The 14,606-nt window shown below is 44.9% G+C and overlaps 3 protein-coding genes across 4 annotated transcripts in view; 1 reads left to right on the forward strand and 2 right to left on the reverse strand.

The window, feature by feature from the left end:
* The window catches only part of LOC142770860 (uncharacterized), a 30,154-nt gene extending 20,977 nt beyond the window's left edge, over positions 1-9,177 (reverse strand). Inside the window, exons 1-7 of the mRNA XM_075872696.1 lie at positions 8,677-9,177; positions 8,320-8,606; positions 7,954-8,244; positions 7,548-7,879; positions 6,023-6,129; positions 5,070-5,581; positions 3,626-4,472 (exon numbers count right to left, since the gene is read on the reverse strand). Of these exons, the coding sequence (XP_075728811.1) occupies positions 3,626-4,472; positions 5,070-5,581; positions 6,023-6,129; positions 7,548-7,879; positions 7,954-8,244; positions 8,320-8,606; positions 8,677-8,991 (2,691 nt within the window). The 5' untranslated portion in view covers positions 8,992-9,177. The remainder of the gene's footprint in view (positions 1-3,625; positions 4,473-5,069; positions 5,582-6,022; positions 6,130-7,547; positions 7,880-7,953; positions 8,245-8,319; positions 8,607-8,676) is intronic.
* Positions 1-14,606, forward strand: part of LOC119178667 (uncharacterized) — a 130,734-nt gene that overhangs the window by 104,426 nt on the left and 11,702 nt on the right. The window lies entirely within an intron of this gene.
* LOC142767613 (uncharacterized) lies at positions 12,312-14,538 on the reverse strand. Its single transcript, XM_075869643.1, has 4 exons — positions 13,370-14,538; positions 12,672-12,860; positions 12,491-12,599; positions 12,312-12,430 (listed from the first exon to the last, which is right to left on the reverse strand). The coding sequence occupies exons 1-4, from the start codon at positions 14,526-14,528 to the stop codon at positions 12,358-12,360; spliced, it is 1,530 nt and encodes a 509-aa protein (XP_075725758.1). The 5' UTR covers positions 14,529-14,538; the 3' UTR covers positions 12,312-12,357.

Below are 14,606 nucleotides of genomic sequence, written 5' to 3' on the forward strand. Positions count from 1 at the left end.
AACACATTCGGACAAAAATTATACAAAGTTTACATTGTTCAGGTTTAACAGTTTTATAAAGTTACATAAATATACAAAATTACATATTTTCGTGTTGAAAGCAAAATAATTGTAATTTCAAGGAGGCAGGAAAAGTAGCTTTACTTGTTTTTTTCAAACGAGACATACTTGAGTTCTGATTAGCCAATTCAATTAGGGATGGGTATGCATTCAGCAATGAAATAATCTGATAATCTATAGTTTTAGTACCATAATTAGTTCTTGGTCTTGATCCCATCAATGAAATAGTGCGAAGGTCATATGCCACTTGTCTATTTAGATATTTGCTTGAGAACATGGTGCGATCACGTTTGAATTCGCGGAAACTCATTGCTGCCAAAGAAAGCTGATATAACTCTGAGAATGGTGGTACGTTCAGACTTTTATACAGAGAGTCAGTTGATGGGGGAGGATGGGAAGAAATCATTTTTAGGCTCCTTTTTTTGTATAGAGGAAACACGTTCAGCATCCGTCTTGTTGCACTTACCCCAGACTAGGTGACGATATGTTAAGTGGGAATGAATAAAGTGAAGTACAATTGTTTTCTAACACGCAGTGACAATAAATATTTTAGCCTGTATAACATAGCAAGAGATCTAGATAGCTTAGCACGAACATAATTTATATGCTCAGACCAGCTGAGGTCAAACCTAAAAACGACTGCCAAGAAGCGGCAAGAGTTGACGGGCGTTATTATATTGTTATTGATAATCAAGTCTACGTTATGAAGAAGTGGTTTATTTTTTGGGCAAAATATTACGTACTGTGTTTTCTTTACGTTTAAGTTTATTTCGTTCACATTAAGCCAGGTATGAAGTTCGTTTAGCCAGATATTAGCACGGTGCTCTAATAAATTTAGATCTGGACCATAAAAGAAAACGTTAGTGTCATCGGCGTACATAGCAATGGCGGGAGTAAAAGAAATGTTAGCAATATCATTAATATATCAAAGAAAGAGCAAAGGACCTAAAATAGATCCCTGTGGGACCCCAAAGTTTATCTTACCTAAGTCTAACTTTAATTCCAGAAGCTGTGTATATTGCATTCTGCCTTCTAGGTAACTGTTTAATAATGTAAGGGCCAGTCCACGGATACCATATGTCGTTAGCTTATGAAACAAGATTTGGTGTTTGATCGAATCAAACACTTTTCGAAAGCCAAGAAAAATTCCAACTGTAAAATATCGCTGTTCGAAATTACTAAGTATCTTTTCTTTTACCTGCAGTAGAGCAGATTCCACTGATTTTCCACATTGAAAGCCGTACTGGTGTTTCGAGATAATATTTTTAACTTGAATGAAATCATAGAATTGTTTATAAATAATACGCTCTGCGATTTTCGAAAAAAGAGGCAGTACCGATATTGGTCGATAATTATTCAGGTCATTTTTACGGCCACCTTTATGAATGACAGTAACACGCGCAACTTTCATTTTTTCAGGAAAAATGGCAGTCTCCAACATTCTGTTGCAGATATAAGTTAATGAGGCAGAAATGTGACAGATAGCAGCTTTAACCGGCGAAACGCCGATTTCATCGTAACCGGGCGAGCACGTGTCTTTCAGTGCGAACACCGCAGATGCTATCTCTACATCTGAGGTAAATGTTAAAAACATAGAATCCTTGTAGGCTGTAGGAATGTAGGAAATAGCAGATTTCGAAGATGATGCTACCTTGGGGCCAAGAAAAGCACCTGATGTCAAAAAATGCATGTTAAACTGATTTGCAAGCGTCGTGCCAGAGATGGCTGTTCCATTTATGTGTAGTTCAGTAGGTATACGTGGTCGTTCAATTCCTATAATTTTGTTAACAGCACCCCAAAGCCGTTTAGGGTTATTAATTAGCGGCGAAATCTTATTTTGATAATATGCATTTTTGCCTTTTTTAGGTCCAAGCTTAATTTATTCCTATACTTTTTAAACGCGAATAAATCTGCCTGGCTCTTTGTTTTCAGGAAACGAGCAAATATAAAGTCTTTTTCTTTAATGCGTTTAAATAATGACGGTGTGATTCACTCTTTTCTAGCTTTCCTGTGCTTCTTAACCATAACACGTGGAAAAGCGTAATTATAGTTCTCACTGATTTTTTTAATAAAGATATTATAGGCTTTTGATGTATGAGATTCGCGGTACAATTCATCCCAGCTAGTTTCACTCATTAAAGAACAGAAGTTCGTAATGCTAGTGGGGTTTATTATCCGACGCATGTAAATAGATTTTGATACTTGTTTTTTTAGGGCAAACAGAGCAAAAAATGGCAAATGGTCACTCACTCCCGACGAAAACACACCAGACACTATGTTTTCCGGATGAAAACTTGTAATACAGACATCAAGCAATGTGGTAGATTGTTTAGTGACCCTTGTGGGTTGATTAACGACATTTTCACACCCATAAGACGACATTACCTCAATCAGATTTGTTTTAACATTGCTGTTTGCAAGTAACTCTATATTTAAATCACCAAATATTATCACATTGCATTTGTTGAGAGCAGCAAATTCCAAAAAACACTCAACAAATTCTAAAAATGCTTCTACTTTACTATGAGGAGGACGATATAATAAAAGAACAGCGACCTTGTTAGTAACAATACAAATTGCTTCATAGGCATCATTGATAACAGTAAACTCATGAACAATGTCATAAAGCATGTTTGCTTTTACATACAGGGCCACACCACCTCCCCGTTTATTTTCACGGCACATAGAAATGTTGTTGTAACCAGGAAAATGCCTGACATTCATATTGGATCTAAACCACATCTCTGTGAAGCCAATGATGTCAAAGCAGTATTTTAATATTTGCAAATTTGCCTCACATTCCTCTTCTTTGTTTCTAAGGCTTTGCGCGTTTAAATGGTACAGTCGACTCCCGTTAATACGAAGTTCACGGGAACCGCAAAAAACTTTGAATTAAGCAAAAAGCGCTAAAAACGGCACTTTTATTAGTTTAAAAGCGCGACAGTTTTTAGGAAAAATAGTCTGTCATCTTCTTCTGCTTGCCGAATCTGGCTGCGGCTAGCAAGTTTTGTAAGGAATACACGTGTCGAAGTGCTTCTTCGACGTTGTGTTCTCCAACAAAAAACCGCTGTGCAAGAGCAAGACCCGCAGCTACATCGGCAGCCCTCGGTGGTGGCTCATTTCCGATGTCGTCGTCATCATCGTCATTTTCAGGAATGCAGTCATGGGGCCGAACCATCTGCACGATTTCGCTGTCCGTTTGTGGACCGCATGTTTCGACGTTGCTGTCCACAGCGACATACTCGTCAAAACGGACGTCACCGAGAGCGGCGCGAAAGCTACCGTCGTCGAGCTCATTTGTTTGCACTTCCACTGGCGCACAAGGAGAAGCATCCCCCGAGTTTTCCATGAAACCACAGGCCTGGAAACAATTGGCGATGGTTTCTTCTTTCACGCGGGTCCAAGCTCGCGCTAGCATGTTGATGGCACTAAGCAAACTCACCTCGTATTGCGACGAGTTGTCCATGCACAAAAGCATGCGCTCGACGAGATGCTGCCTATACAATACCTTCACATTTTTTATTATGCACTGGTCCATGGGCTGCAACACGGACGTCGTGTTTGCAGGCAGGTACACAAGACCGATGGCACTCAAGGCAGGTACGTTCATGTGGGCACTACATTGGTCCACAAGGAACAACACCTTATGGCTTGATTGCGCGAACTTGCGGTCGAGTTTGGTGATCCAGTCCTTAAATATATCGGATGTCATCCACGCCTTTCTGTTCGAGGCATAATCCACAGGAAGCGTCTTCACGCCTTTAAAGCACCTAGGCTTGGCAGCCTTCCCAATCACAAGCAGGCGACACCGTTCTGTGCCAGTCATGTTCGCCGCGACTAGCACTGACACTCTCTCTTTGCTTCTTTTGCCTCCAGAACAGTCGTCGTCTTTAAATGTCAGGGTCTTGTCCGGTAGCAGTCGATGAAAAAGCGCAGTCTTATCTGCATTAAAAATGTCTGCCGGCTGGTATTCTTCGAGGTATTCGCGAAGCTTGCCCGCTTTCCATGTCAGGCACGTTTCCTCATCGACTGACGCCTTCTCCCCACACACGCTTTTAAAAATCAAGTCGTGGCGATGTTTGAAACGCGTAAGCCACCCATTCGAAGCAGCGAAGTCGTTGATGCCCAACATTTCAGCAAGCGATGACGCTTTTGCCGTGACGACTTCACCTCTGAGAGGAAGTTTGTTGTTTCGTGCCTCTCTGATCCAAATCAGCAGTGCTTCCTCCAACTCGGGGTAGGCGCCGGTGCGCATCCGCTTCCGCGATGTCTTGTATTTTTTACTTTCAAACGCATCCAATATCGAGCGCTTATTCTTTATGAAAGTCGACAGCGTGTTAGGCTTAAGACTGAGGCTATACGCACGACGTCGTGTGGCTCCAGTGATGCCAACCTGAGGCAACGCTTTATCTCTAGAATGACCCCTCAAAAATTCCTAGATAGCAGACAAAATCCCCAGATTGCATTTTTTTTTTCTTTTCGCACGTTGGTATTCACTTTATTAGTCTAAACGCAGCTTGCTCTTCGCCTTGTTTGCTCTGAATCTCATTAGAGTTAAGATATAGCTTACTAGCAGCAACTGCAGCTCTTTTTTTCAATATTTTCTGTGGAGCGATGTGAATTCGCTTCTTCGAGCAGACGACTCTGGTTTCACAGCAATGCCTCTTGAAATGCTCTTGCAACAGTCTCTTCTCTGTATGCGCAAATTACTGAGGCAGCCGGCCGAGGCTTGCAGGACGACGAAAATGCTGGAAATCGTGACACGTAACCCTTTGAAGTCTTAATCACCATACATTTATTTCTTCATCCGCTTCAAATGCGATGGAGTGATCTGGAAGGTGTAGCAGGAGCTGTCCGTCAAGGTTCTTTTTGCGTGCAGCAAGCCGCACAACGCGTCTGTTGACAACCTGTTTCTTTGCTTTGTTTTCAGCAGATTTACTTGCGAAAACACACGTTCGACCGCAGCGCTGGAGTGTGGTAGGCACAAAATGTTTTTCATAAACGCTGACAACAGGGGAAACTCTTGTGATCCATCGCCTTTTCGCATCTGGGATACGGCGTGCCAAAACTGGCTCGCAGTCAAGCCAGCGTGCTCACTCAGGTCCATGTTGCGGAGGAGACGCCACTCCCTGTCCAGTTCATTCACTTCATTTTCCCTCACGATCAGGGGAAATGAGACCGCAAGGGGCGCGATTGATGGAATCGTCTTTCCCATGACAACTTTCGGGTCCAGGACTCGAAGGTTCTTCAACTGGTGACTTTTCAGGGGGAACCGCAAGTATATCTGACGAGCGGCTTCGATGAAAAACTCTAAGCACCGCAGCCTAAAGTTGTGAATCTGGTCATCGTTTAGGCCGTGTGTGCCACCGGATAGCGCTGCAGTTGGCTTTGCTCCGAGATATATTCCCTCTAGTGGCAGGAACTTGGCGGGGTCTTTGTACTGCACATCGGACAACGGCGTGGCCTCCAAGTAGTCCCGCTTGATGTAGCATTCGAGTATGCATTTTAGCGTGCCCGAAACCTTTTCGTGCGATGGCAGTGCACTTCGTCCGGCCACAGCTCACATTCTTTGCAATTTGGGAATCATCGCATGCTGCTTTGACAACGTCAACTAAATGCCCCATGAGATTAAATGGCAGGTTATGCTCTGTGATGAACGCTGCAAGCCTTATTTCCGCCTCTTTGACAGATTTGTCTAGCTGAGTTTGCCCACTTACTGCAGGCATAGATGTCAGCGTGCGGGTCGATTGCAAGCTTGCAGCACTGTTCCTGTGCTTGGAGCTTGCGAGGTGGCGGTCGATTTCCGATTTTCCACCTTTGCAATCAGCGTTGCATGACTTGCAGTAGAAGTACAGGGGCCCTTTTTTACTCGCTGCTAGCCATCCCTTGTACTTTGGTTCAGCTTCCCATCTCGTCAAATATTTTTGATCGTATGCTTTCGCTTTCTTTCTACTCGGCTCACCTTGCTCAAACTCTCTTCGTCCAGAAGTTGCCATTTCACATGGAGCGCGCCTTCACTTTGCACAGTGAAGGTGCGCGGCGGAGGTGAATTTCGCGTTTTTCCGTGCACTGTAAGTCACAATTGCACTTTCACTCGCGAAGCCAAGTAGTCACTCGTGAAGACAAGTTCGGAAAAGTTCCTTCGAGTGTACAGCACACCTCAGAGTTTCTACAGTTGCACTTCACTTGCGAAGAAAAGTTGTCACTCGCGACGACAAGTTCGGACAAATTCCTTCGACAGCACACATCAGAGGTCTTTACTGCGAGAACCTCGCGTCATAGAAAAAGAAATTACTTTCTCAATGCTCGCGTTACAGAACCAAAGTCGCCCTCTCTCGGCTTGCACAACACCAATGCTCTTTTAAACGAAAAAAATAGAAATAGCGAAGGAAAGTTAGAAATGAAAAATAGAAATTAGCAAAAAATTACATTCTTTGCAGTTACTTATTATTAAAAACGCGTGGTTACTCAGCAACACCAGTCATTAAGCTGCATAGCGTTTCATTTCAACACTCTAAAAAATCCCTAGATTTCACAAAAAAGACGCCAAATCTTTAAAAGAGACAAAAATCCCCTAGATCTAGGGATAAATTCCTAGGGTTGGCATCATTGTGTGGCTCATCCGGAAGTGGCTATACTAGGGTGGCTTGAAGGGGAGGTGTGATGACCGGGCGGCAAAAGTTGGCTGTCGTTCGCGTGAATGCCGTAGAGCGGCGCTGTCGTCGGGGGCGCCGTCAGCGAACGTAGCCGTTCTCCGTTCTCGGCAGGGAGAACGGTTCAGTGGAAATGCGTCACCAAACTATATAAAACTTTAGCTGACAATGCAGTTCCTTAGTCAGCGCACAGCTTGTATTGCGCTATCGTTATCATGCGGTTTTGAAATACGGGTACAGAGCAGTTTTGTTCCGGCCGAAAGCAAGCAGGCCTCTTGGAAAGCGATATTGAAGCACTACTACTGGGAGAGCGGGGCTTAGTTATGCTCCAGTGCGCTCCGATCATTTTATTCGTGCGCCTCATTACGTGCGAAAGCAGATAACTTGATTTAGGCCAACCAAATCAGGATTAAGCCATGGCATGTATGGTAATACAACGTTCGGTAGTCTTTTCAGGCTCAATTCATAAACCAAATAAATGCTACATGTTACTAGATAAACTTTACTGTGTACAACAGAATGCAGTTGATCATTTCCACTGCTTGTCTCACATCACGCAAGGCTTTATTCTTTTTACTTTTTTGTCATTCATTTCTTGGTTGAGGCCCCTCAAGAGAAAATGGATCCTGGTGAGGCTGAAAAACCTGACCACTGACCTTGTGAGCTCCTGACAGTGATCGACGCAACCAATTTGTGGCACATTTGTGCTCACTTTGCCAAGTATGCTCAAAGCAGCTTTGGAATGTAGGTTCGTTCTACTAAACTCGCGAGTTAGCCTGCTTTCAAGACATTCGATCAAATGATAGAGTGACACCGCCGGGTACAGAAGCCCACCCAAGTCCCATTCCTTGGAGGCATCTGCTGGTACTTCTCCTGAAACACTGTCCTTCGGCACAAGGCAGGCATCCCTGCATGCTGTACAATTAGTCGACAGGATGCGCTTCCTGGCCACGTATCCAGCAATGTAGTACACCAAGCGAGGGTCGCTTCTTTTTTCCACATAGTCTGCATGGTCCACAGCAACTTCAACAGCATCCATGGTGACTACATCATCGTGCTTTTCATTTTCCACCAGTGCCTCTTCCGCAGAAAGAAGGGAATCCAGAAGTCCCGGAGACAGGCTTCCACCTCTAGGGCTCTTCGCAAGGCTGTAAAAGCTCAAGCACCTGTAAGTGTCGAAATTATAGGAAGAAATTCAGTCAAAACAGTCAAATTTACAATCAAATATACAAAAGTATACCTGATGACAACGAAGAATTGAGCAGGGGTCGGGTGATCATTTGCACCGCTTGGCTGCCACACTATCCCAAATGAGCGTTCAAGGCAGTCCTGGCTCAGATGCGACGTCATCAGGTACTTGTAGCCGACGGTTTCGGTCAAGTACTTCAGAAGGGCCTTTGTGGAATGAATCGTAACACGTAGACCTTCCGATGTACTTCTGCTGAGGAAGCCAACACCCTTTGCAAAGGCCTCCCATTTGTCCAGGAAGTCCAGCATTGCATCTAGTGCAGCTTCTTTCGCACTGTTTGGCCTATAACAGTAGAAAGTAGCACACGCAAATTCATGTGCCTGTGATAAAGAACCCAGGGGACAGCATCGTACATACCTTAGTGCCTCAGCTGGAAACCTTGACGTCATTGTTTCAATGAGCTTCATCATCATACAAACAAAGGTCCTCGTAGGCTCCAAGTTGGGATACAGATATTCAATCTTCTCCTTGTAGAAGTCCATGGCATGCAATACATAAACACTGAAGACGTAAAATGCCAAATTCACCCTCATCTTCTCAAACCCATTCGGGTATATATGGGACCGCGTCAGTTTTGGTGCGACTCTCAGGGCAACTGTGCTACTGTCAATCTTCCAGGTAGTTGCTACATGATCCCAGTGGACCTGCAACATAGTGGATAATTTTTACGTGAACTTGACGCCACCAGTGTAAAAAGATTATTTTCATTCATACCCGGCCTATATGCGTATTGAAGCCACATTTCATCATGGCGTTCCGCACGCACTTTGCGAGATGTGGAAAATCCGATAGAAAGTGCAGAAATCTGTCCTTGTCACACGGGTGCACCACCTTACACCGCACGCCTTTACAGCTTCCGTAAATGCCCATGTTGTGCCACATTGCACGATTCCAAGCTGCTCCATCACAGCAGATGTAATCGGTGTGAAGTCCAGCCTGCTCGCAAAGAATTGTGGCCTCCAAAATGATCTTGGTCAGCACTGCAGCCTTCACATTCCCTTTCGATGCAAACACACCTGTAGAAAGCATGACGAAAGTAACAATTAATAAAGAGAATGACAAAATTGATGAGTGCTAGTTACCTATAATCTGGGTCCATTTTCCAACAAATGGTTGAAACATTACTACAAGGCCATGGTCGGCCTTTGTGTGCTTGTCCTTCTTCTCAGTAAACTGCCCTAAATCGACAAAGCCTTCGATGTCCATCGATGACTTCAGGTCAAGATGCGTGGAAAGCTTCATCTCGTCCACTACCAAGCCACCATGTCGTTGCATGTTGTCAAGTTCTTTCACCTTTTCCTTTATGCAGTCAAGGAGCTTGCGGTTGAAACCATATGATGGTTTGAATGCCTGAAAGTGTAAAAGAGAACTTTAGTAGCTTATGCATTACATTAGGACCGAAATGACACGAACCTTTATACATTTCTGCAGGCAAGCACGGCCAGGCAGTGTTAGGATTTGGTGGCACCTTAAGTGCTCGTATAAACGAGGACTCTTCATTCGAAGAATAATGCACTCAAGAAGCCATTCCTTACAGTATTTGAACCCACGGAGGGACCGCCGTTTGGCGGCTTGAAAGCAGGTTCGCACAGCATTCTGCTGTTTCTTGGGAAGCTCACAGATCTAGAAAAGGAAGAAATTCCATTTGGCAGAGTGTCGCGTATAGATAAGCAAGCAGAAAGAACAGGCAGTACCTTTTTTTCAAGGACAGATGCCTCTATTGCGGAATTTTTTTCTTTGAGCCTTTCGAGGTTGCTGCACAGGACCTGTACCTTCTTGCTTCCGCGTCTCAAAGTACGCACAGCATGTTGGAGTCTCTTTCTTAAAGTGTTCAGTACCGGCCGTCGTGCTTTATTTTTTAGTCGTAGACGGCGCATCAATGCAATTCTCCTGACTGTTTTGCAAGCAGAGCATTGTTGGAAAGAATGGGTGGATAGCTCTGAAAAAAAAAAACATTACACACCATTACAATTACTCGCTACCCTATAGTGCCCATAAAATGATTCTTTAACCCAATATAATTAATAGCACACCCAGTGAAACAGATCCATTGCAGGCATTGGCATACAGACTTCCCCCTGTCGATTTCGTCACATTAGACAGGTCCACCTGATGGAACTCTTGCATCCTGCCAACACCACAACAAACTGCAAGATTTGCTGTGTAGAAAAGAGCTTCCTGGGCCTCTTCCTCCGACCGAATGTCGCGTTGACAATGCAAGAAGCTCGAGAGGAAGATGCTGCACTTCACAGACATGTTCTCTTCCTGCAATTCGAACAAAGCAATTTTGCGAACAGGTCGAATATCGCTGGTCACATATTCGGCTGTTTGATAGGAAACTGCACGTTTGTTCCTGAATGTTTGCGTACACCAGTGTTCTGATGGGTGTCTCAAGTTAAAAATGAAGTGCTTGGCAAGTCCATCTGTAGTAGTTTCCTCCACATCCGCTGTTGTTGCATCTTCCCGCAAAGATGCTTCCGAGTCCGTGCACGCTTTCTTCGAAGGTACATAATTCTGTGAACTGCTAGCCACCATGGAATTGCTTCCTCGCCTCTTTCTTTCCTTTGGTAACGTTTTAGAAATGTACTTGGGCATGTTTGGAAACAGCGTCGGTACTGCATCGTCTCTTAGTAGCGGAACGTCGCGCGGTATTGAGACTTCAACGCCGTTTACAATGTGCCGGAACTCCCTTTGGATGAACCTGCCGAGAAACATAAAAGGTGGTATGAATGAGCGCTTCGAAGGACTGCCACCGTCAGAATGCAACACGTGCAGTAAGCAGCGATGCTACTTCTGTTGTAAAGCATTGCTTGTAGTTGTACTACTTGTTTTGAAAGCGGTATAACGTACGCCAGCATGCTATCTATTACACTTACCTTTCGTCAAAATGCTTTGCGCAAACAGCGGAATTCTCTTGAAGCGGTTTGTCAGCCCTAGGAATGGCGCGTGCCCACTTCAAGAACAGTTCTTGGCAAGTCGGAGCACGGAAAAGGGACACTTTTTCCGAACAAGATCTGTAGCCGGAATCGCACCCTGGCACGAAGCACCAACGCTGAGTTTTTCTCTTTGAGGTAGACGGCATCTTTGCCAGCACACAGCACTCGTGAATCAACAGCACACGCCAACAGTTCGCAGCGAAATACACAACGACAAACCGTCGCCCAGGCCTATCTCCACGGAAACGCTGGCACGCTGGCGGCGCCTCAGACGGTAGCGCTATGTTATGCCCTAGCGGCAATCACGCGAAAGAGGACCACCCTCTCCAATGGCTGGCTGCCGCGCTAAGCACACCTCCCCCCTTCTAGCCACTCTAGCTATACGCACGACGCGACTGTTGTGCCACCCCGTGGCGAGTTTGCAAAACAAAATGAATTTTTTTTTTGCCCTGTTTTTTTTTCGGCGCTGAATGTTTGTCGCCCATTTTTTTTTTTTGCATGCGTGATTGCGGCACGACGCGACTGTTGTGCCGCCCCGTGGCGAGTTTGCAAAACAAAATGAATTTTTTTTTTGCCCTGTTTTTTTTTTGGCGCTGAATGTTTGTCGCCCATTTTTTTTTTTTTTGCATGCGTGTTTGCGGCTGTCAGAACAGGGACGCGAGTTCGGCATCGTCCACGAAGTTCGGGCCAACGTTCGGGCAGTGCTTTCGAGCCCTTCGATACGTGATTATGGCCGTCACGAGTGCGACCTCCTCCATATGAAGTTCGGGCAGTGCGTGGCAGTGCTCCCAAGTCCTTCGCAGCGGCGGTTGCAGCGGTGGTTTCAGTACCAGATCAAGGCGTGACATACACCTTGTTGCATTTTAGCGAGTGTTTTACGGGGGAACAACGCACGTTTCGTCTTTCTTTTCGACATCGAAGTGGAGTGACTTCAATCCAAAATACAGTTTCTCTTGTACTCAGGTCTGTACCTTTCTTGAACGATCGACTGAGGCATGCGCAGGAGGCCGAGATTGATGTTCGCCTCCAGACGAACGCGCGGAACGCAAATTTTCTGACACATGGCTCTGCAAGAGTCAATGAGGCACCTTACGAACGATTTTTTTGTTTCTCCAATGAGAACTGGCTCCCTTCATGTGGGACCCTGAATGCGCTTATGCCAACACACTGTCCTACAAGTGCCAAATTAATACCTGCTGTTTGGAGCTACGTTTGCCCAGCATCAACGTTGCACAAATCTCTACAGTGGGCTCGACTGACACTGAAAGCGTTCTTAATGAATGCAACTATTACCATCAGTACTTATTAAGACTCCCTATTTTCAACGGCGGCCACCAGCTTGACAAAAAGAAAGACGTTGGGGCATACAAGCTTACGTATGCATTCAGATTTTATTGGGACTCATAAGTAAGTTGAAGCTGATTTTACTTGAACTTCCACATTTGCATTGTCTTTTCCATCACGCGGTGCCTGAACACTTGGGGCAAAACCAGTGCCGGCCGAGATCTTCTTCTTGTACTCCTGCGCAAGACCTGCCAAGAAAAAGTTTGCTGTAAGCATGACTCAACACATTTGTAAAATCACATGCTTACCAGTGGTACCACTCTAGGCATTGGTCACAGCAGATCATGTTCAATGCACCATCGTACTTGTCCTTGCAATGCCCGCAATACCACAGGCTCCCTTGCTTCTTAGTTGCAACTGTAATTGTCAAGAAAGGTGGTGCACAAAATGGTCATTTAAAGCAACAGTTTTAAACGAAAAAAATCTTACTCGCTGATGTTAGTGCAAGCCAGGCATCTGGTGTGAAGTACTTCTTCAGCTTTGGTAATGGTGCTTTGCAGTCAAGTACGCAGCTTGGCAAACATTCAGGTCGAACCTCTACATGACTTTCCTGCACCTGGAAGTTTCCATCAAGGGCACGACCTGCCACGTCCTCACCAGCAATGGAAGTCAGAATCACTGTAGCGGGCAGAAAAGGAAACAATTATAACTGCCACCAACAGCTATGAGTAGCCTTTCAACAGTTGAAACGTAGAGGTGGAGTTATACTGCCTATTTGACACAATTGTTTTGTTCTGAATCAGTACGACAAAAAATTCATTGCCGAAGAGAGATTTACCAAACGTCCATAGCTGTTTACATACGTGACCATGCATGTTTATGCTATAAAGTAGAAAACTCTAACTAGGATAGCCCATTGGGAAAGTACTGAAACTGTCTCGGGGCTTAAGATCTGCACTGCACAAGTAAATGTTATAGAGCTTACAATAGAGTTGCATTATATTCAGCACATGAAATTTTTGAAGCATATGTGAAATTGGAGTGCAGTACACAAAACCTACAGCAATCTAATTCTGTCATAAACCCGCTCGAGTATTATGAGTACTATGATGAATGTTTTTCATTTACTTGCTAGCTGCCTCTGAAAGTTAAGTTCTACTGTTCTAGCAATCAATAATTTTGCTTACATTTTTCTTGTTCTTTTGAAGAGAGCTCCAAGAAAGGCATGGGCTGGCCACCTTTTCTGAGTTTCTTCAGCTTTCGCTGCCGAAGCCTTTTGGTTGGCCATCCTCTGGTTTTAACCATCGGAAGCTTGATAGGGACGTCATTCTCTTCTACATCCTGCTTCCTCTTATTCTGTGTATGATTAATCTGCGAACCGTTCTCTGGGACGTTGTCATGTTGTTCGCTGCTGCACTGATCATGGTCACCGCAGTTGGCTTCAGTGGTGCGTTCTTCGGAGCAGCCTGCTTCTCCCGCATCGTCCCCTTTCAGCCAAACTGCGTTTATGTCTTCAAGATGCCTGAGGCGTGCCTGAAAGAACTCTGGGCGGCAGTCTGCGAGTGTGTCGGCCAGAGCTTTAAGGGTCTGCATTGCAAAGTTGTACCGCTGATTCCGGTTCATCTTTTTGAAAGAGGGCCCAGGCATAGAAACAATTTCGACATTCTCTGGACAGTGGCTTTCTTCCGAATTCACATCTTCGCATGGCCCAACAAAGCTCATTTGGTAGTTCTTAAACCAACGCTTGTGGACTGCTTTGTCTAGATCATTTTTTGTTGACAACTTCACACACACTGCCAAGAAATGCCTGCACAGCAGCCCCATCTTTGAAAATGTTGTACAGCTGCAAGACTGGCTGTCCAGGCAAACCTGATGGCAAGCGTCGCCTACTCCAGATGCGACTTCATATTTATCTTCGGCTGTTTTTCTGATTGCACGATTGCTTTCCTCCATCTTCATTAGCTGCTTGCTCACTAAACGGCATGCATATGGAGTCAAAACTTTTTCGCACTGCCTCTCGATGTCGTGTGAAGTGTTGTACGAGTAGAAGTTGCAGGTCTTGAGTAGTGTTGCAGCATGGCATGTGTTTTGTCTGCTCATGCCAGCTAACTTCAAAATATTGGCCAGTGCTTCATGAAGCTTGCTGGAGGACTTGAGCACTTTCTTGATTAGATTTTTGTGCGACTCCACACGATTTGTTGTGTTGTCACCAAACGTGAATTCCCTGTCACAAATATGGCGGACCCACATCTCCGTTATGCTGCCCCAGTTTTCATCGAAGTATGCAACTGCCTCTTTGCTGGCGTAACGGGGAAAGTCTGCTTTCACTTCCTCAAATTTTTCCATGGTGGGAGCATGCAGCATTTCTTTGAAAGTGCAAAATCATCTTTTCTTTCTCTTCGAGTGACCTTCCCAAACGGCCAG

Source organism: Rhipicephalus microplus, chromosome 1, assembly GCF_043290135.1.
Source record: "Rhipicephalus microplus isolate Deutch F79 chromosome 1, USDA_Rmic, whole genome shotgun sequence".
NCBI lineage: Eukaryota > Metazoa > Arthropoda > Arachnida > Ixodida > Ixodidae > Rhipicephalus > Rhipicephalus microplus.

Coding starts and splice junctions, on each gene's coding strand:
- LOC142767613 (XM_075869643.1), bottom strand. CDS start 14,528: ATGGAAAAATTTGAGGAAGTGAAAGCAGACTTTCCCCGTTACGCCAGC. Junction 12,861..13,369: donor TTCAAAAGAACAAGAAAAAT/GTAAGCAAAATT, acceptor TGCCCGCTACAG/TGATTCTGACTTCCATTGCT. Junction 12,600..12,671: donor GCTTGCACTAACATCAGCGA/GTAAGATTTTTT, acceptor TGACAATTACAG/TTGCAACTAAGAAGCAAGGG.